Genomic DNA, 22,989 nt, shown 5'->3' with positions numbered 1-22,989 from the left:
GTTTATTAATCCCTTCTCTCGTATCCACCAAGCAGAGGTTTGAGAAAAAGTGGTCATTATCATTGTTAAAGGCATCCTTAATCATTTCTCTCTGTGTCATGCCATGCAAGTTATTATTCAAAATGAATATAAAATTGTCCCTGGCCTTTCTAGCCTGTGATATTGAGAGAGTATGGATAATGACAACAGACTTAGAAAGGACATAGAAAAGTGGGCAAGTGCAAAAGTAGAATATAACAAGAAGATAATATTTTTATGGGGTAATAGGTAGTGGGAAATGATGGGGATTGAAAGTTTACCTAAGGTAGGCCCAGAAGAAACTTCCCACGTTGCTTCCAAATAAAGATGTTTTCGTGATGTATATGGGATTTCAGGAAAATTTTTAATGAAAGAAGAGGACTTGGCAAGCTTTGGAGAGAGACTTGAAGGAAGACTTGGACATAGTGGGCTAATTAATGAGGATGAGTAGACTTGCTTATTACAGGCTCATTAATCCATTGTGTTACTGCTAAGGTTAAAGTCAGGACACCAGCATTTGATCAGCAAACTTTAAATATTCTAGTCATAGATTTAATTTCATAGAAAACAAATGTAGGTGACTAAAAATGTGGTTCCAAAGGAGGCTCTTGTGCCGTGTTATCATTCTGAGTCTGTCCAAAGATTTATGTGCCTGCATAATTTTTATCCCTAGTTGGTTAAGTCATTTTAATGCAGAGGCCAGTCCTATTTTGGTATATTGTAATGCTTATTGGTATGTGGCATCCCTGTTTTTCCTTAGATAGAGTGGTGCTGTAAAATTACTCTGAAGTATTTGCTTGGAAATAAGTTACAAAATTTCCTCCTTACTTCCCTTCTGCTTCCTTATGCCAAAACACACAAATTCTCTCTCTCTCTCTCTCTCTCTCTCTCTCTCTCTCTCTCTCTCTCTCTAGCACACAACAAAAACATCAGCAACAGTGCCTAGGGTGGCTTTCATTTAATTGATTAATTGATTGATTAATTGATCGATTAATTGATTCAAACATTTTTCATAAATAATTCCCTTTTGCTACCTGTAACAATCGTATTAGCATAAAATCTGTGTTATTTGGCTGATGGTGATTAGGCTGGCATAGTTAATTAAATGTCCTAGTCAATAATAATTTGACCTACAGACATATAGATACCATCCTCTCCTAAAACCCTACTCCTGCTCCCTTTGTCTGGACCCATAGTTTCTTTAGTGTAGGGAGCTGTCTGTGAGGAACTTCCCTCCTCCAATGCAGTTACATACTCTTCTCCATTATTTACAGTCTTAGGGGACTTCCCTGGGGCCCTGAAAGGCTGTGACTGACTCAAGAGTCCCATAGCCAGGATGTCAGAGTTGAACCTAGAGCCAGATTTTCATTCTGAGGTCAGCTCTCTACTACATCATACTGCCTCCATAGCTTTGTAATTATCAAGCAATTAAAATACTGTAAATATTTTGGTACCTGTCGTCAGGATGTCAAAGTGGAGACTAGAACCAGATCTTCTTCATTCTGAGGTCAGCTGTCTGCTATGTCATACTGCCTTCATGGTTGCATAATTATCAAACAATTAAAAAGTACAAAATACTTCTGATGCCAAACTGTTTTTAACATGATTTTTTACTTGGTGATTTAGAAGGCACTTTAGAATCTTGCCTTTATTCAGGTTTGCTATTATAAATGTAATAGGTGCAAACGGTACTTGCCCACGGTGTAAAGCCTCACACCTTTCACATGGACATGTGGACACCTACTTGCCTTTAGGTTTGCCTTACCCCTTCCAACTTACTCTCAGACTGGCAGATCTAGTTTCTCAGAGAAGGACTAAATTTTCTGACGGTGCCTAAGCCACAGAAGACTTTGGAGAGTCCTTTGGACAGCAAGGAGATCAAATCAGTCATTACTTAAAGAAATTAACTCTGTTTATTGGAAGGACAAATATTGAAGCTGAGGCTTAAATACTTTGGCCACTTAATGAGAAGACAGAACTCATTAGAAAAGACTGATGCTATGGAAGATTGAAGGCAAAAGGAGAAGGGGACAGCTCAGACTGAGATAGATAGTGTCATGGAAGCAATGCACATGAGCTTGGGCAGACTTTGGGAGACAGTGGAGGACAGAAGGGCCCGTTTTATGATCCATGGAGTCACAACTAGTCTGACGTGACTGATTGAATGAATAACAGCAGCAACCTAAGGAATGTTCTTTGAGGGGCATTTCCTGCCTGCCATTTTAGTTCTTGAGCCCCTTAACGAATCACTTCCATTTATACAAACCAGCTAATCACAATAACATTTTTAGATCTTAAATAGAACCTTTTACTTAGCAATAAGGCAAAAAGAAATAATAACATGATATGTTAAAGCAAATACAGGAGTAATAAATACATTACAGTCTTCATATAATCCTTGATCACACTCTACCACCAATGCCCTCGTGATTTGTGAGGGAATGTAGACAATGTGTTAACAGCATTGGATTGGATAGCAGTTATGATTTTTAAGTCAAATAAGTCTAAAACTCATCAGATTGACTTTCAAGGCAATACAGACTAGCCCAACTGGAGTTTTTAAGTCTAGAGCAAAAACATTTCGGGTTGAATTTCTGAGCAAGAAAAACAACCGTGGCTAGCTCTTCACTCTCTAAGATTCAGTGTAATCCAGTTAAATCTCAGCATCTCCTTCTATGCAGCAGAGCAGCTATATAATCTGTCTTTTCTTTTTCTTGTTTTTCCTCTTAGAAAGGGAGCAGCAAAGAGCAACCAGCACTCCTCAAAGGATTCATGTCTTTTAAACTTATATTTTTTTAAATTGTAGGGCAATAGCTGCTGGAATTAGAGCTTTCTCCAATATGCTTGAAATCTTTGTTTAGCCAATAAGGAACTAGCATATGAAGCTTTCTTATCATCTGAATGTGTCTGTATCTGCCCTACTCTTTGCTAAGACTGCTTCACCTGATAAGTTTTATAGTCTTTTTGACACAATACCTACTTTTCCTCAGCTTCATAAATCTCTAATAGTTTAACAGAACCTGGAACCTAAAGTACCACCTTTCACCAAAGAGGTGAGAGCTCACTAAATTTTTACCTGTGAACTCAACAGCCCTTATTTAATCATCTCTCCTTCTCAGAATAGTTACATAATTTATAATTTTTTGGGTTGTAAAACAGTTTTAGTCAAATGAACTAAGGGACCATAATTCTCTGAAGTTCTAAATTCTCAAGATGGTCTTCCATATCAGTCCATGTTTTTTTAACTGTTCTTCATACTCACCTACTGTTGTACATGTCATACTCATATACTTACATACACACATTATTATTTTATTTTTAAATTCAATTTCAGTTTCAATTCCAAATCACCCTTCTCTACCCATTCAGAAGGCAAAAACCCCCCAAAAAACATTACATATGTGTGCACAACAAAGTTCTGCACTAGCTATATATTATCAGTTTTCAATCATTAAAGATAGTTTTTTTCTCTGCCTCTTTAAACTCTCACACTGTTCACATACAAAGGAAACATCATGCTACCATCCTTGAAGTTGAGTTGCATCTCATACTTATCCCACAGTTCTTTTCTGTCTTAAACTGCTCAGATACTACCTGATAACTGTGTTTCTTTCATTTGTACTTTAAATTTTTATTAAGCTTCATTAAGTTCTTCTCTTACTCCTTTCAAGCATTAAACTGTTCATTTATAAAAAAGGAAATATCTCACACCCTTTACCAGTTGGCTAGATTCTTCTTTAGGCCAAAATACTTTTCCCTCATTTAGTACAAAACTATTTTATTTGAAAAATCAGTACCTTATTTTATGTGAAAAAGCAGTACCTTAAAAGGATATAGTACTCTTCATGAACAAGAATTACATTTGCACTGAAAAGAAGGCAAAATGGCAGTTAATTGAATTCTGGCTATAGAATTGATGTAACTAAATTTGCTATATTTTGACATTATTCACATTGGTTAACAAATAACTGTTAAGTAGTAAGGTAAATAGGTGAGCTTATTTTAAGTAAGTTATTATTATTTAATTAATGCCATTATTAGTGAATTAAGTCCCAGTTAGTAGTCTCCAATGGAAAAATATTTACAGGGATGAGAAATAATAAATAAAAAGATTTTAAAATGAATAAAAATTGTGCCATACTCTTACTAGAGCTAATTTTCCCTTCAAATTAAACTATTCTCTGGACCTTTTCTTTATAACTTTATCTTATCATCATCATTATTATTATTATTATTGTGCTTTTTGAGAAGCCCCATGATGATAAAAAGCTGGCCTCCCAGTCAGGAACCTGAGTATTCACATCCCACTTCAGATACTTACTGACAAGGTAACACTGGGTAATGCTCCAGGCAACCTAGTAAGACAGTAATTCACATCTCACCCTCCCACAATCAGTGGAGTTTGTCTCCAGTACAGCCCTATCTCCATTTCCCCCATTATCATCCAGTATTTCCCCACTCTGCCTTTTCTTGCCTCGCATGGGTATGTGAGTTCCCAAACCCCCTTCCCCCCACTTCTGCTTTAGGTGTAATCCCCTTACGACAATTATAACCTAACTCCAACCAGGGCACTCACATCAACAGTTTATCCAAGTCAAACTTCCCCTACCACTAGTGTAAAACACTCATTCCTCCCCCATTTCTATAATAAGTAAGAGCTCTGAGCCTGTGAGAGAAAAGTTTTACCCTCCTTGTCATTTTTTGGTGAAACAGAGTGAGTCACACAAGATCAGTAGTTGTGGATAGATTATGATCTGCATCAAAATCTTATTATGTTTCCCTTCCCCCCAAAAAACCCCCCAGAAAAAACCAACTGCCTTTCTTCTGAACTTTCCTTATTTACGGTGAAGATGCCTCCATTTTTCTAGTTACCCATGTTCACAAGTTCAATATCATCCTGGATTTCTAACTCTCACTCACCCCACAAATTCTATCAAGTTTTCAAGGCTCAAAGATTCTGTCTCTATAACATTTCTCACATCCATCTCCTTCTTTCTACTCAGACAGCTACCAACCACCCTTAGACCCTCATTACCTTTTACCTGTGCTATTACAAGAGCCTTCTAATTGATCTCCTTACCTCAAATCTCACTCTTCTCTAATCCAAACTCCCCATAGTTGCCAAATTGATATTTCTACATGGCAGGTCAAATCTTGTCATTCTTTTACAGAGTAAAACCTAGTAACTCCTTATTGATTCTGGGACCAAGTATTATTTTATTTTTGTCTCATCCTTTTTAATCTTCTATTTCTGTATAAACCTTTTTTTAATGGAAGTTATGTTTTAATAAGCATAATTATTAGTGTAGTCATACTATGTATATAATTTATAAATAAGTAAATATTTATGTGTATATAGCATTCTCATAATTTTTTACTGATGGAATGAATCTAAGACTGTAAGTTACAGAGCAGTTGTGAATCTTCATAGGTAGAGGGAGTTTCTTCATTGAGAATACCCTATACCAATTAAATCTTGCCTTTTGATTTTGTTATGCTAACTTTTTACTTTATCTCTCTCCCATCCCTCCCAGCTGAGCCATTTCTTGTAACAAAGATTTTAAAAAGAAAGAAAAAGTAAAAATAGTTTAATAAAAGTAACTGAGTCTGAATGTGCACACTGTGTTCTACACCCATTGTCTACAACTTCTGCAGTGAAGAGAGTGAGTGAGATGCATTGTCTCAACTCTTCTTGGGCTAATCTTGGTCATTATAATTATGTGGCATATTGTATTTGGTTATTTTTGTTTTTCCATTTAGGTCATGGCTTTGTAGCTGAAAGGGATCTCAGAGACTTTTTATCAAACCCCCTTCTTTTATAAATGAGAAAGTTGAGGCCCAGAGAGATTGTAACTTCCCAAGTTCTCATAGATAGTAAGTGTCAGAGGAGAAATTTGAACTCGGCTTCTTTTACTCCAGAACCACTGTACGCGGTGTTTCCTATATTGTTGTCATTGTGTAAATTAGTTCTATGTTAGAACATTAGTACTGGTAGAATGAGTGGATGAGAGCTATTTGTTCCAACGGGGTCAGGAAGGTGGCTGAAACAGAGGCTGTGGAGTGGTTGGAGCTTAATCAGACATCAGAGACACCAAGGTCATCCACTTCATTCTGGGCCATCGCCAGTCATCCTGATTTTTGTCTTGCCATCGGATTTCAGTGACTCCGGAAGAGACAGTGAGGCTGATGGCTTTGTGCAACTCTGCCTCACTTAAATACAATCCAAGTGCAAGTCAAGACCCGTGATATCTTTGGTCTTCTTTGAAAAAATGATCAGTTTTGAAAAAAAGATGGATGAACAATGGATGTTAGTTCTTATGTGTTTTTTTAATTAAATTTTTCTTTTAAATTGTGAACTTAATCAGGAACAAACAAATATTCAAGTATACTATGAGCAGAAAAGAGACGTGTAATAAACAGAACTTGTCTTGTTGAATTTGTTTTTAGAAGTGTGTTTGTTTATTATATATAATTTAACAAGGTAAATTTGTCTTCCCATGCCTCTGTGAATTCATTGTATCCATCATTTCTTGTGATAGAGTAATAGTTCATTAAATTCACATACCATAATTTGTGTAGACATTTCTCAAGTCTGTAGGCATGTACTTTGTTTCTACTTTTTTGTTACTACAAAAAAATTTTTAGTATATTTGGCCTTTCTTTCTGTCTTTGACCTTTGTATTTCAAAAGCCCTACTCAACTCTGATCTTTTCATCAAAAATGCTTCAATGTCCCCAATTCCATCAAAGATCCATTTTTTTCCCCTGTAGGATTATATTCAGTTTTACCGAGTAAGTTATTTTTGGTTGTAAGCCTGTATCTTTTGCCTTTGGGAATATTGTGTAACAGAATCTTCTCTTGGTAATGGTAGAAGCTACCAGGTCTTCTGTGGTCCTAACTGTGTGTCTTTGGTTCTTGAACTGCTTCTTTCTTATTGCTGCTTGTATTATTTCTTTGTTTTGGGATCTCTGGATTTTGGCTATGACATTCTATGATTAGGTCTCCAAGGATCTTTTAGATTCAGAGTGTTGGATATTCAAGTCCTTCTTTGGAAGCTTGGGGTAGAATGCTAAACACCTGAGTCCTTGGGCTATCCTGGTCTGAGCAGTGCTGCTCTGTAGTGGTTGGGAGTGAGAAGGGGGAGCCCTTGGCTTTTGTTGTTTCTAGATACAAAGCCCTGAAGGTGACATGTATCTCTGGCTTGTCTCAGGTTAGGCTTGTTTGCCTGTGCTGTCCCTGGCTTTGCTGGTGGCCCCCTTTCCTACTGCCAAATGTGCTTCTGGATAACTTTTTAATGAATTTCTGGAGTTGAAGAAGCCATTTTCTATAGTTTCTCTTTGGATCTTTATAATCATTTGTTTCAGAGCAAATTCAAATCTTCAGTAGGTAGGTGAGAGCTGGGCTGCTTGCCTCTGTTAGATAGCCATCCTGGCCATAAGGCCTGGAACAACCTTAGTGGCCCAGTAATGTGTGTAGATGCTGCTGGTGGTGCATTCTGTAAAGAGCTGGGCCTGTAGTCGGGATTACTTGAGTTCAAATCCAGTTTCAGACATTTACCAGCTGTGTAACCCTGGACAAATTACTTAACCTCAGTCTGCCTCAGTTTCCTCAACTGTAAAATGGAGATAATAATAAGTTATTTCTCAGGGTTGATGTGAAGATTAAATGAGGTAATATTTGTAAAGAACTTAGTGTAGTGCCCGACACATAAAGAGAACCTAACAAATGTTCATTGCTTTCCTTCCTTTCAACATACACCATATAATAGTGATCTGTCTGATAGAACCTATTATTTTCACCCTCTGATCCAGTCCTGGCTTAGATTTATAATAGACCACCACCCCTCTTATTGGAAAAGTGAATTAAATACAATTTTAGATATTATCTATCCAAGAGACTTTGTCCTTTGCTTGAATTATTTCATTGACATTTTGAGCAAGACTTATGTTTGCTTGCTAAGCTTAATTAGTTTTCCCTCCTGCATATTATTTGTGAAAACAATCTAAAAATCCCATGTGAATATTGCAATCCCCGTGGCCAATCAGCTCATTATTATCCTTGTAGCATTTCATAATTCAGGAAGAGGTCTAAAATACGGTGTATCCCTGTATTTCATAGGAATTTAAGACTTGGTACACTGTGTATGCCTGTGACAATGGTCTGATGACTTCTAAGACTCTGTTTCTTGTTTTAGATAACTAAAGTAGTAAATGTGGAGGAGCTTATTATAATTGTCAGCCAGGAGTCAAAGGCCTACTAAAAATAAACATTTTCTTTTTCTTTGTACAGGCAAAAGAAGTTAGAGGTAGCAATGGAAGAAGAAGGATTGGCAGATGAAGAGGTAAGGTAGTTTTCTGGTTTGCTGATATATCTCATGGTTTTTATACTTCCAGATGAGTGCATAGTTTAGAATATCATCACTTGACATATAAACCTTATATTTCATCACTTCTAGTCAGAAATCTGTTAAAGAAGAGGAAAAAAGTCAGATAACTACTTACATAATTTTCCACCACCATTTTTAGCAGTAGTCACCAAAAGGAAGACTCAGACATTACCTAATTTGTTCTTTTGTAAATGAGATTATACCTCCCTAAATATTTTATAGTTTTAACATATACATATACAAAAGCAGTTTGTTTCATTTAAAATAGAAATGGGTCTATTTGTTTAATAAAATTGATTTACATAGCCAATCAGGGAAACTTTTTTTTCCAACCCCCCCCCCCGAAAATTACTTTTTTTCTTTGATTTACTTAGGGAATTTATGAGTTCATCAATTTGGGTGTCCCCTTTTTATCAATACAGATTTCAACCCTTCAAAATCAGACAGTTTAATGAATTGCCAGAAACCCCAAAATTTGTTACCTGATATTAACAGACCTCTTAGAAGATACATAGACTGGTCCTCAGAGGATAGACTCAATGTCCATAACTCAGTGTCCTGGACTCAAGTTAGATGTCTTTCTAACTTGGTAAGATATGCCAAAATTTGATCTTCTTTAAGAACCTCGAGTTCAATATAAATTAGTATCAGAGCAATGTCTAACTATGATAGATCTTCAAAACTCATTTTATTTTATGACTATAATTATTTGTAGTCTTGACATTTTGGAAAGGCTTAGTGCTGTAAGAAAGCACTTAGAAAGAAAGTAAGATTAATGAAGCCCATGCTTTCGTTTCTGCTTATTGCTAGTAAAAGCTTCTCTACATGTTAAAAAAATCTACAGTTTGGAAGCTGATGCAAAGTATCTCTGCATATAATAAGATCTCTTTGAATGATTATTTGCTACCATTGGTTACAATATTTTTTAGTTGCCCTTCTAAATAATAATCTACTGGAGAAATTTCATCTCTTTACATTCCAGAGTTTTAGAGTTGGAGGGAAATTTGAAATCATGTAGCCAAAGTTAGAAAACAAGAACCCAGAAGGTTAAGTGAGTTATACAAGATCATACAGCTAATTATCACCAAAGTAGAACCAGTACCCAGGTTATCTGGCTTTTAATCCAATCTCCTTTGGTGATATTTGTCACAGACCTGTTGTATCTTGATTTTATAACGCTTTTTTAAAAAAATTACATGAATGACATTGATTTAATACTATGAATATTCAGGTTATATTTGTAGACATTTATGCTTTAATTTAAAACATTAAAATGCATTTTAGACAATTATTTAATCTGATTTTCTAATTTAAAATTACTTTAAATCTATTCCAGCATGCATGTTTGTGTGTATTTCCATGATGTATTTATTTATGATATGTATATACACTTACAAGCCTTTGTGAAACCAAAGAAAACCATAAATTCCTTGCTCTATTTTAGGAAAACCTAACCACACATATAATATGCTTCACTCATATGGAATGTTAATAGTAGGGATTTTTAAAGACTACTTGTTCAAACTGGAAAAGATGGAGCAAGAGGGACTGGGTGTAATATCTACTAATTTTAATTATCTTGTTCCTTGTGTAGGCCACAAAAATACTTAAGCTAGCTTTTCCTGAATATTTAATCTGATACAAATAGTAAGCAAATAAATACATATTCATTATTCCTAGGGTTTTTTTAAATGCACATAATTTGCTATAGGCACATAATTTGTGAGGCTGATTTTGAGCATGTGATTTTACTTTTATTGAGTAATTTAATTGACAGTATATAAGCAGTGTGACTTTAAATGTTACATTTATTATTTTGTATTTTTTGAATGATGATCTGTACATTAAATATCTCTGCTAAAACACATGAGTTATTTGTTGTGGAATGTAGTATAAGACATCAGATGAGTAATGTTGCTGTTTTCTTTTCTCTCTTCCTTTTTTGGGGGTGGGTGGAGTTTAGTTTTAAGAAATAGTTGAAGTCTTTTTTTCCATTCTCATTAAAGCAGTGCAAGTTTTCACAACTACACCCAATTACATTAATTTTATAGTATTAGAGGCAGAAACCCAGATGCTTCAAATAATCCTTGCATTGATTCATTTCCGTATTTTTTTAAAAATGCAAAGTATTTAAAGCAAATGGATCTATGATGCCACCTTGTGGTTTATTGATATAGTGAAAAGGATAACGAGGTTTAGTGAGAAGCCATTTGTAGAGTCAGCATTGTTTGCTGTTTACAAACAAATCAGTTTTTGAAGTTAACCCAAACTACTAGAATGTGTCTGACATGAATGGAATGCCAAATTCGGTAGTACTTGTTTATGTTACTAGCTGACTTTTATGCCAGATCCAAACTTTTAAATTTCCTTAATTATTTTTCTTGGCAATGTACTTACTCGTACTTTGCTTTATGGTCAGTATCAAAGTATGGTCAGTGAGGGAAGATATGGAGTAGGAACAAAGATTGCTCCATTTTGATACTTGGTTTTTATCATCACTCACTGTCAAGCATTTAAATTATTTTATAAATCATGCAGTTTTATCCTTTGATGTTTGAATGAGTGACTTAATTTAGCTGGGCTAAACTACAATTGAATTTAGAACACAAGTCATTTTTTACCATAAGCTTCTTAGATTATTTGTATCTAAATCTAGCAAGATACATTGGACTCTAGTGAGTACATTCTGAAATCCTTGATTCGGTAAATGATTTTGACATTTATTTCATTAGTTTAAATTTTTTGACGGTGTTTATTATGCCATATTGTAAAGCTTAGGGACAATGTCTTATTCATGCTCATTTCCACCATGTTACTTTGTAATATATAGAATATGCTCAATAAATATTTATTGAATGAATTTTCAAGTAAGGGAGCTGTGGTACAATTACCAACCATGTTATTAAGTTCTGATTACCACAGATTTCTCTGGTAATGTTGTTATCAATTGATTTTAGTACTAGGATTTTTAGTAATAGAATCCTTAGTAGAACATATTGGACACTTTAGGAAGTTGAATGGAATAAATTTCCTGAAGAGAATTCAAATTGATGACAGCATGCTGTCAGTTAATAAATTAAAATCAAAATATACATAATTCAGAAATGTCCTAGTCCTTCAATTCATGTAATGGATATGTCAGGCTGCAGTGGAGACTCATCTATTGGAGAAGGAATTGGAAGCACTTCTGTTTAAAGGAGTCTGTGAATAATTGAAGTTTCAAGATAATATATTATTGGTTTGTGTTTTAGTGTGCTGATATTTCTTTTTTTATAAAACTGCTGGTTAGGCTAGATCTGAAGTATTATGTTCATATAGTTTTAGCATTCTCCACAAAAAATTTTAATGCTTTCAGCATTAAATTATTAAAAGTTAAAATTATTAAGAATTAAGCTTAAGGCTTTTCCTGCATCCATGCATATAAAATTTTTTTTATAGAATTACATGTCCAAGTCTCCCATACCTCATAACTGTTAGTGAATTCCCTTGACCTTTTCTCTCTGACCAGACCAGAATAATAATGGTTAATGATAATAGCTAACATTTATATAGCAATTTAAGGTTTGCAGAGTGTTAGCATTTATTATCTCATGTGCTCCTCACAACGACCTTGTATGGCAGATCCTGTTATTACCTACTTTTCAGGTAAGGAAACTGAGGCTGTGGGAAATTTAGGAAACTTTCCAAGGGTCACACAGCTTGTGAGAGTATGAACGTAGAGTCAAGTCCTCCATCCACAATGCTAGAGATGTGCAGCAACACTCCCAGTGGGTCCTGAACTAGAGTATCATAGAATTAGGAAATAATTAACAAATAAATGTACAGTAGAACCTAGATTATGTTACTGTGTGGTTTTCTGAGTCAGTATGCAGGGATCCATATATACATAGGCCCCTGTTTGTGTTTGAGTTTGACAAGTCAGCATTATACCAGGCTGAGAGAAATCTAAGTATCTTTTGAAATTTATATTTTCCTTTTGGGTTGATTTAAATAACTACATATTTCCATAAGCAATCAGTCTGTTGTCTCCCTTTTCTTCCGTTACAGGTCTAATTCATTGTCAACTTGCATTGTCTTTCTATGACAGATGTTTGGACTGGTGGACAAACGCTGGGTTGTCTGTTTCATTGCTTGCCATAGTCTTCATCTACTTGGTTTTTCCTGGGTAGAGTCAGATGAACTCTTTTGAATGAATTTCATATAGGTTGCTGTGTAATATTACAGGGCTTGGTGTAAGCATCCAAAGGACTTCACCATCTATAGGAAATTCTGATTTGATTTAGATTCTACATTATACAGACTCAGTGATGGTGGCAGACATATGTCTAACTGTTTTATGCCTGTTAATATTAATAATCAAAGGGTCACTGAACAAAGTCTTTTTTAATTGTTAAGAATTCTATGTAATTTTGTCATCGGTATGTGAAATCACAACATTAAAGGATTAAAACAAGGCTTGGAAGGTCGAGTGGCATCAGATTACAGAGGGCCCTGATTGACAATCAGAGTAGTTTGAATTTTACTCTGTAAGCAATAGGGAACACTGAAGATGTTTGAGCAGAATGAAGAGCATGACTAGATCTACACATGAAGAAGTTTAATTAGTTCTACAAGATGAAACAAAAGATTGGTATTCAAGGAGTAGATAAGGGAAAACTTGTTAGGAGGTGATGGCAATAGTCCAGGCAAGTGATGATGAGGGGATCTGTTCTCGTGTGCTTATCAGCAGAGAGAAGTATAGAGAGGTCAGCATCTAAAAATCTTGGAGATGTATTAGATATAAGAGGTAAGGAAGAAGGAAAGTTAACACCAATATTCCAAATGTTCGAGCCCTAGTGTGATGTGTCATCTATGTGACAGGGCATAGAGTGAATATAAGTGAAAGATGGTAAAATTTTTTTTTAAAGGTTTGCAAGGTATGATTATCTTGTTTTCTTCTTTTAAACTGAAAAGTGAGTAACTTTGTAAACATTACAAAGTTATTGTAAATTTATGGTATTGTCAGTTTTATATTGTATAATACACTGGTTAATTTATGATAAAGGGTTATGTTATTATAGCTTTTTTTTGTAACCAGGGCTAAGGAGGAGACAGTGGTAGATGACATTGAAGAGCTTAGAGAAATGGAAGGAGGAAGTTGGGAAGTCTCTGAGGAAGGTCTCAATCTTTACATGAAAGAGGAGGCTAAGTTATCCTGCAATAACTGGGGAGGTAGCTATTGAGGTGTGCCTGGGAGCTTTAGGAAAAACTGAAAGATTCAAAACAATGGCTTGACAAATGAGATGGAGTCAGTAAGAGTAGGCTAGAAGAGTTGTTGATGTTACAGACCATAAATTTGTACTGAGTCTTATTTTGCACCAGGAGTGCAGAAAAAGTGTTGGTGGTGGTGGTGGTGGTGTAGTGTTGGGTGGAAAGGAGACATAAATGTCAGAAGCTTCTTAAACTTTTCTGCCCTATCGATTTTTACACTGAGTGAAGAAAGGACACATAGGCTCATAGGATTTTAGAGCTAGAAGGGGGGGACCTTGGAGATAAATTACTTCAGCCCAGTCTTTTATAGATAAAGACACTTGGGCCTCAAGAAGTTAATTTGGTTGCCAAAATCGCATAGTATAGTAAGTGGCAAGCCAGTATAATAATCTAGTTATTATAAATAAAAGTTCTATAAATGTTTTATTATAAACAAAAGTTCTTATGCTTCATAGAACCTTTATTTCTAAATTTATGCTGCAGACCTTTATAAGAACAACTTTTAAAATAAATCAATCTTGTAATTTATCATTCTTTTTTTTTCCCTGTAGAAAAAATTACGTCGATCACAGCATGCTCGCAAAGAAACTGAATTTCTCCGACTCAAGAGGACAAGGCTTGGTTTGGATGACTTTGAATCCCTGAAAGTTATAGGGAGAGGAGCCTTTGGAGAGGTTCATGTCTTTCCTTAAGTCCTGTCTTGATAATTCAACCCATCTTTTCTCCTGAGCCCCTGATTTGTCTTTTGGTATATTTATTAATCTAATATCATGTATTAAATCTTTTTTAATTTGGGAAGTAAAAAGTATTGTATTAAAAGACAGATTTTCTGAAATTTTAAATGTTACTTCTTTGCAGTACTATAATGCATTTTACCATGTTAAGAGTTTTAAAACAATTTCTGAAATTTGGGGGGTATTCTAGGAAATTATAGTAGAAAACAATGTTGCTTCCATTTCAGAAAGGTTATCTTTTCCAAATGAGCATGTCTCTTAGCTTGTGTTCCTAGGAGATATCTCCTAGGGGAAGATAGATCTGATATCTGTATATCTATACGCACATATATGTATTTTTGTATTAGATCTGTGGGTTTTTTGGTATAGGGATCTTCCAGAGAGGAACTTCTTTCAGTGGATATCAGCACCTTCCTTGCCTGGAATATAATATAATAATCTCAGAGAGTTGCTTGGGGAGGGACCACTTAAATTGTCCATGGTCACATAGGCAGTACAAATCAGAGTAAGGACCCAAATTTAGAGGTTCCTGATTCTGAAGTTGGATTTGACTACCTAGTACTAACATAACCTTTCAGGAAATGTGTGACCTAATAGAGTGCTAAACTAGAGGCAGAAAGATGTGTTCAAATCCCACCTCTGACACTTAAATAGTTGTGTGAACATGAGGAAGACATTGAAACTCTGAGACATTGAAACTCTGAGCCTCAAGCCTCTAAGACTAAGTTATAGAGGGTTTGAGATCTCAGTAGATGGAGATGCCTATGAAATCACAAGTAATTGACATATTGACGTAGTCATAATAATGTCATACACACACACACCGAAGCCACCTATCTCGATAAAACTGAAAATAATTTTTATTGGTATTATTGATGGCTTTCATAGAATGTATTTTTTTCTGGTTTGCTCTTGAATAAAATTAATAGTCATGTGTTTCCCGTGTGGATAGATAATGTTTTGGTGGTATATAGTAGTAATTTATCGTTGTAAATGCCTGTTATTTAATTAAACTCTACTTTGCTTTCTAAAGAGTAAATTTCATTATTTTATCCAGAAAAAAATAGTAACATACCTTTTTATTTCTAGGTACGCCTTGTCCAGAAGAAAGACACAGGCCATATCTATGCAATGAAGATATTGAGAAAGGCTGATATGCTTGAAAAAGAACAGGTATGTATTATGTAACATTTATACCCGTCTGAAAGTACTCATTATGTGTTGATTAGGTCGAAATAAATTTCAGGTTCTGAAAAAGGGTGATTGAAGAGTTTAGAATGAAGAATTAAAAATAGACTCACAAACCTTTAGAGCTGTAAATCATTTAATGCCATTTCCCCATTTTATGATGAAGAAATTAGGCCTGGGAAAGTTAAATGACATGCCCAAAGTCATATAAGTGGTTGGTAGCAAAGCCAGAACTATAAGTTAACTATTAATTGATTTTAATTAAAGCATATGAGGAAAATGAAATTGGAACCTCAGAATAACAGATTACTCTGTTTTGGTAATCTGGTCAATTGTTGCCTAAACTTATCATTAGGTATTGAGTCTGTCCTAAATACTTACTTGCTACTACAAGATATAGGGCATCTAGGTGGTGCAGTGGATAGAGTTCTCGGCTTGGAATCAGGAAGACTCATCTTCATGAGTTCCAATCCAGCCTTAGAGCCTTATTAACTGTGTAACCCTGGGCAAGTCATTTAACCCTGTCTGCCTCAGTTTCCTCATCTGTAAAATGAGCTGGAGAAGGAAATGGCAAATCACTCCAGTAGCTTTGCCAAGAAAACCCCAAATGGAGTCACAAAGAATAAGTCCCATTTCCTCATATCTTTGATGACTTTGCTTGTGTTCCTGTGCCATCTCCAAGTTTTCTAGAGTTCATATTACCTTAAGTTGCAAACCAGTTACTGATCTGGATTGGTAGAAGGAGTTTCTTCTCTACACTGATGAAAAGAAAGGTTTAGGGGTGAACACACACACACACACACACACACACAGAGCGCACACATTTCTATTTTGTCAAGTGTTCCAGTTGTATCCAGGCAACAGTAGTGTTTGCCACTACAACCAGTTAAGCAAAATACCATACTTTGATCTTTCCTCTGCTACTCTTATGCTCCTCACCTTTTGGATCCCTTTTGGGGAACCTGACTTCTAAGTTGGCTTTGAGATATTCATGAGTAATCAAGACATTTTTATTCACACTAATAAACTAATTTCCTGAGCCAATACCCGATGCATTCAAAAAGTTTACCATTTTTCCTTAATTGTCTTAAAATACTTTTTCAAAGGCTTAGAAGTAAAAATTCTCATATTTGCTTTATAGTTTTGGTAAGTAAATTCACTTATGTGGTGCCAGGAAATAAGGTCCCAGTTAAGAATTATTCATCTGATTCTTGTGGTTTTTTTTCTTTTTTCCTGTTTGGTTTTTTTTTTAAGTTTTAAATAAACTGAGTAATAATATACTATTTTCAAAGGTGATATTTTAAAGAGATCACTAGTTTTTTTTCTTTTCATCCTAGATCTCCTTCATTAGTGAAGGAGAGGCACTGAGTCACCAATTTATCAAAATTATACATTAATGTGTGTTGCATTTACTCTTTAAATATAGGTGGCCCATATCCGAGCAGAGAGAGATATATTAGTAGAAGCAGATGGTGCCTGGGTTGTGAAGATGTTTTATAGTTTTCAAGATAAAAGGAATCTTTATCTAATCATGGAATTTCTCCCTGGAGGTAAACACAAACATGAGAGCAGTGACAAACTGATGCAAACATGTCATTTTTATGTATGATGACAAAAAGTGCAATATTTATTTGTGTAGAGGTTGGATTGTATGCTTTTAGTTATTAGTCTACAGAATTAATGAATCAGGGACCTGTTTTATGTCCTAGAATCATTTTTAGTTTGAGGTGGAGAGAATTGTTTCAATGAATATCATTTCTATTCAATGATGATAATTCAGATTCCTTGACCATGAAAATATTCTAGGAGAGTGGTTCTCAAACTTTTTTTTCAGTTGTAGGCTCTTCACTTTAGACAAAATTTAGTGGAACCTTTACAGTAAAATTTAAAAAAAAATTTTAATGCCTGCCAATTGTGGCTACATGGTAAAATAAGGCTATATAAAAGGAAAACATTCTATTAAATCTCAGAGCATCTTTTACCTACTTACAAAAGAGAATAAATTTCAGAAGAGTTAATTCCCTCTTTATATCTCTCAAACCTGACTTTTTATTTTAGTCTTAAGTGAAACATAAAAAGATAGTTCTCTAAGAATCAGGATTATTTTCTTCCTTAACCGTATTCTTCTATGAGACCAGCAAGAGGGCCTTGTCCATAGCTCAGTCGGTTGTTTATCCTGCCAGAATGTAACAGAGAGAACAAAAACCAGTTTTATCTTCGTGTAAGGTTCACTGAAAGAAGAGACTATTACAGAGGCTTTAAAAAAATACAAATAGAGGCATTTAAGATTTTTCTTCTTCCTAGTAGAATATAATATTCTCTGGAGGAATATAAACATTTTGAGGGGCAGTGATTGTTATTTTTGTCTTTTTCTTTCTAAGAGAATCCTTTGAATATAGTAGGTACTTAATAAATGTTTATTAATTTTATTTTTGGGTTTCCATCCAAATTCTCTCTAGGAGAGGCCCAAGATAACAAAAATTGGAATACAAGCTCTAACAATTTTTATAACAAATTTAATTCAACAAATATTTATTAAGCATTATTATTTTCAAGGCACTGTGCTAGGAGTTAGGGAAACAAACAATAAAAGCATAAAAATTCCTGGTGTAGAGTAGCTTGCATTCTTTTGGAGAAACCAAGTGGATACCAGATGGTACACATAGATACATCCCTATAAGGGAGGAAGAAAAGAGGAGAAATCCAGGTAATGTGTTCTAGGTATATTTGAGGAAGGAGAGGACACTTTGAGTTGAAGAGATTAGAGGAGGCTTCACAGAGATAATTCCTACACTGAACCTTGAATTTAAAGATTCTAAAATAATCATAAAGAAATAGATCTGGGGCATGGGAGCAGGAGATGTAATGCAGAATTCCAAGAACAGCTTAATGATGGAAGTTTGTGAAATCGATTTAATTCAACACACATTTATCCTATAACATGCAAAGCACTCTGCTACATGCTGGGCATACAAAAACAAAAATTAAATAGTCCATGCTGTCAAGGAATGTGTATTTTACTGTAGAGTTATAGGGTCAGAAGCCAGATTGAATGGTCGGTGGATTGTGAGGAAGTAGAGACAGAGCATAGTTCATTCTTTGTAAGAGTGTAAGTCAGATGTGGATGATAATTTGATGGCATGGCATGGTAAAATCACATTGTTTTCTTAAAGATTTTCTTTTCTTTTCTTTTAGTTAGTGTGTATATAGATTATTTGAAATTAGGACAGTCCTGGAAAACCTCGGCTATGGGGGTCTTTGTACCCAAGTAATAGATAATGGGAAAGTGAAAGGAAATTTGAAACAAGTAACCCAAGAAAGTTATCAAGAAAGGCAAGGAGGTAAAGAAAAAGTGGGACTCCTAGAGATGGAGATTTGAGCAGCAGCCAAAGGAAAGGAAAGAGGCAGCTACTCAGTTGGGGCTTCAGAGAGGAGAAAGCATTGTTACAAAGCACAGAGAGTGAGAGATAAGGACAGGGATATAGAGCTCCCAGAAAATAGATTTCTTTCTCCAGCTTTTGCTTCCAGTCTACCTTTGAGGTAGAAAGCTACAGATAGCCCCAGGGGAAGATAGGAAATAGCATCATTGATTCTATTGTCCATTTCTACCTTGATCTAGAGTTGTGTTGGAGAATTTGAGGTCTGAATGAAGAGTTCGTTCAAGAAGTAATGCTGGGGTTTTCCTGCCTGTTGATGTCTGAAGAACTAAGAGCCCTGACTGGTCCTCTGTAGCTTAACTCAGTTTAGCCTTTTGTCTCTGGCCGGGTCCCTGAATCTAGTGTCAGCTTGAGTTCAAATAGTCATTGAAGCTCCAAAGTGGTGGGTTTCTAGGAACAAACAGCTACAGTATAAACACCCCTTCTCCCCAGATGTTGTTGAAGATATATGGGGTCAACATTGACTACAGAACCCTACAGAAATTGCACAAAGAGGACCGCAGGATGGTAGAATCGTAGGCTTAGAGCTGTAAGGGGCCTTGGAGGATACTCTCTAGGTACAATTAATTCCCTTTTTGAGGCATTTCATATAACATGCCTCTTAATTTCCACCATTCAGGAGACATGATGACATTACTAATGAAGAAAGATACCTTGACAGAAGAAGAAACCCAGTTCTATATTTCAGAGACTGTTCTGGCTATCGATGCAATTCACCAGTTGGGGTTCATTCACCGAGATATCAAACCAGACAACCTCTTATTGGATGCCAAGGCATGTGAATGAACTGATAAGCTCTTAACCTGCTGGTTATTATTTGGTAAAGAAATGGAGCTGTTGGTTTTTTCCCCCTTAATGTTTTTATTGATAATAATGGTCTTTTCTTTTTTATATTTCATTGTCACTTTCCAATGACTTTCAACCCCACCTACAACTGTACCCTGTAGCACTCTTCCTTGTAAAGAATAAGTGTAGTCAAGCAAAAGAGATCAACATATTGGCTACGTCTGAAAATGTATGCCTTGTTCCACACCTCTAGTCTACCACCTCTCTGCCAAGGGGTAGGAGGCTGACTTCACTAACAGTCTTCTAAAGTTATGATTGGTCACTGCATTGATCAGAATTCTGAAGTTGTTTTTCCTTCACATTGCTATGGTCACTGTTTACATTGTTCTTCTGGTTCTGCTTACTTTGCTCTTTAGGAAGATTTCAAGATTTTCCAAATTTCTTTAAATTCTTCGTATTTACAATTTCTTATGAAGAAGGGGAGGGAACATGCATTTATTAGTGCCTACTATGTACCAGGCACTGTGTTAAGAGCATTACAGATATCTCATTTTTAGTCCCATAACTCTATGAGGAAGGTGCTATTTTGATCCCCATTTTTACAGTTGAGGAAAGTGAGGCAGACGGAGATTAAGTGCCCAGGGTCACATAGCTAGTAAGTGTGTGAGACTGGATTTGAACTCAAGTGTTCCTGACTCCCAACTTAGCACTCTCATCTACTGCCCCATGACACAGTAATATTGCATTATATTCATGTGCTACAATTTTTTAACCATTCCGCAACTGATGGGCACTTACTTTTCTTTCACTTCTTTGCTACCAAAAAAGTGCAGTATATATTTCTTTATGTATCAGACCTTCCCCTTTGTCTTTGACATCGTTGGGGTACGTGCCTAGTAATGGTATATTGAAGTGTCACAGTATATACATGTTAGTAACTTTTGGCAAATTTAATTCTGATTTGTTTTCCAGAATATTTGGCTCACTTCACAGTTCTGTCAACAGTGCATTAGTATGCCTGTCTTCCAAAGGCACTCTCTTCACCCCTTTGTTTACTATTTTTCTTGTTTTGTTACCATTAACTACAGATTTTTCCAAATGGAAATGGGAGATTGAATTTTCATTGAGAATAAACCACTTTATTTCACAGAATGAGGCACATGGAATAGAGAATCTGAGTGATATGGCATCAAGGATCTAAATATGACAATGTAAATATGTTTTAATATCTAGCAACCTTATAAAGCAGGGATCAGCAAATTATAACTTGGGTGAAATCCAGATCCTGTCAGTAGCCTGTTTTTTGTCAGTCTTTAAAGCTAAGAATGGTTTTTACATTTTTAAATAAAGTTTTATTGTATTTAAAATGTTTAAAGCCATTCTTAGCTCCCCGGCTGTGCACAGGCCATTTTGGCTTTCTTCCTTAATTTATAGACCCCTGTTGCAAATGAATGAATATATTTTAATATAGAGTACTCTACTCTTTCAGATCATCACACAGTACTTAATATCTTCATGTATATTCATCTTAAACTAGATACTTTACAAGGCATATTTCCAAATTAAATCTAATAAAACAAATCAATCTCAAAATGTACTGAGACTGACCAGACCTTTTTTTTTTTTCAGGGTCATGTAAAGTTATCTGATTTTGGCCTATGCACAGGATTAAAGAAAGCTCATAGGACTGAATTTTATAGGAACCTCACACATAACCCACCAAGTGATTTCTGTAAGTTTCATAGTTTTCTAGTAATTGAGCTCAGTGCATTATTTTCAGAGACTTGATTGTTGTACGGTGTTAAGTTGCTTTTCAAGATGAAATTGCTTTGAGTCGTAAAAGTTTATATTATTGGCATGAAATTGCCAAGTCAAAGCTTTGTATTCAGTTTTTCTGCCCAGTCTTTTTCACTGTCTCTCAACCCTTGTTTTGTCGAAATTAGCATTTCAGAACATGAACTCAAAAAGAAAAGCAGAAACGTGGAAGAAAAATAGGCGACAGTTGGTGAGTAGTTGTCAAGACAGGACCTGCATGCTATCAGACTGGTTTTAGTCTGACTGTCATATGTAGTGGCACTAATGGAAATTATGCTATGTGGGGTTTTTTTGGTTTGGTTTTTGTCATTTTTCTTTGTTTGTTTGTTTTTAGCATGATCTAGGGCCCAGGGGTGGGGAACTTGCAGCCTTGAGGCCACATGTGGCCCTCTAGGTCCTCAAGTGTGGCCCTTTGATGGAATCTGAAGTTTGGTAAAGGGCCACACTTGAGGACCTAGAGGTCCACATGTGGCCTCAAGGCCACAGGTTCCCCATACCTGACTAGGCAGACACAGGGGAAGCCAGGTGGCTCAGGATAGAGTTCTAGCCCTGGAGTCAGGAGGACATGAGTTCAAATGTGACTCTTATTAGTTATGTGGCACTGCCCTGGGCAAGTCATTTACCCCTGTTTCCCTCAGTTTCCTCAACTGTAAAATGAGCAGGAGAAGGAAATGGCAAATCAGTCCAGTATCTTTGCCAAGAAAACCCTAAATGAGGTCACAAAGAGTTGGACACAACTGAGAACTAATGAATAACAATGAAAGGCAGACATTCCATCAAAATCTGGTGATGATTTTTTTCAGTCACAGAAATTCTTGAATTACCATGTCTCCTAAAACAGAAAGAGGTTTGCAATTGGCATCCCTAGGAAGAATTTCCCCACTATTGAAACACATCTGTGAAGTACTGAAGTACATAACTGAGAAAGAACTTCTTCTATAATCTTGCACAGAGAGACTAAGTTCATTGTACAGTTTCTTTGCATATAAGATAGTAATGGAGAGATGTAGCATGGAGGTGGGGTGGGCGGAGTCTATAAAGAACTTCAAGCCTTGGCATCTGGAAAAGCTGATTTCAAGTCCTGCTTCTAATATATTATTTGTGGGTCAAGTCATTTAATCACTCAGGGTCACAGGCAGTTCTTTTAAGACTGCAAGTTACGGGGCAGCTAGGTGGCGCAGTGGATAGAGCACTGGCTCTGGAGTCAGGAATACCTGAGTTCAAATCCAGCCTCAGACACATAACACTCACTAGCGGTGTGACTCTGGGCAAGTCACTTAACCCCAATTGCCTCAGGAAAAAAAAAAAAGACTACAAGTTACCAATGAGCTGCTTATCAATGTCAGTGGAAGTTGTCTCTATATTAGGAGTCCTC

At 35.8% G+C, this 22,989-nt stretch overlaps 1 protein-coding gene across 7 annotated transcripts in view; it reads left to right on the top strand.

The window, feature by feature from the left end:
- Positions 1-22,989, top strand: part of STK38L (serine/threonine kinase 38 like) — a 116,228-nt gene that overhangs the window by 79,090 nt on the left and 14,149 nt on the right. For all 7 annotated transcript variants that reach the window (XM_078154957.1, XM_078154956.1, XM_078154965.1 and 4 more), the window contains 7 exons: positions 8,308-8,359; positions 14,206-14,328; positions 15,478-15,561; positions 17,003-17,126; positions 19,633-19,787; positions 21,429-21,531; positions 21,743-21,804. In XM_078154957.1, coding sequence (XP_078011083.1) covers positions 8,308-8,359; positions 14,206-14,328; positions 15,478-15,561; positions 17,003-17,126; positions 19,633-19,787; positions 21,429-21,531; positions 21,743-21,804 — 703 coding nt within the window. The remainder of the gene's footprint in view (positions 1-8,307; positions 8,360-14,205; positions 14,329-15,477; positions 15,562-17,002; positions 17,127-19,632; positions 19,788-21,428; positions 21,532-21,742; positions 21,805-22,989) is intronic.

Source organism: Phascolarctos cinereus, unplaced genomic scaffold (assembly GCF_003287225.1).
Source record: "Phascolarctos cinereus isolate Bilbo 61053 unplaced genomic scaffold, phaCin_HiC Scaffold_1;HRSCAF=81, whole genome shotgun sequence".
NCBI classification, from domain to species: domain Eukaryota; kingdom Metazoa; phylum Chordata; class Mammalia; order Diprotodontia; family Phascolarctidae; genus Phascolarctos; species Phascolarctos cinereus.
The sequence above is the reverse complement of the archived record's forward strand: the minus strand, read 5'-3'. Positions and strand labels throughout refer to the sequence as shown.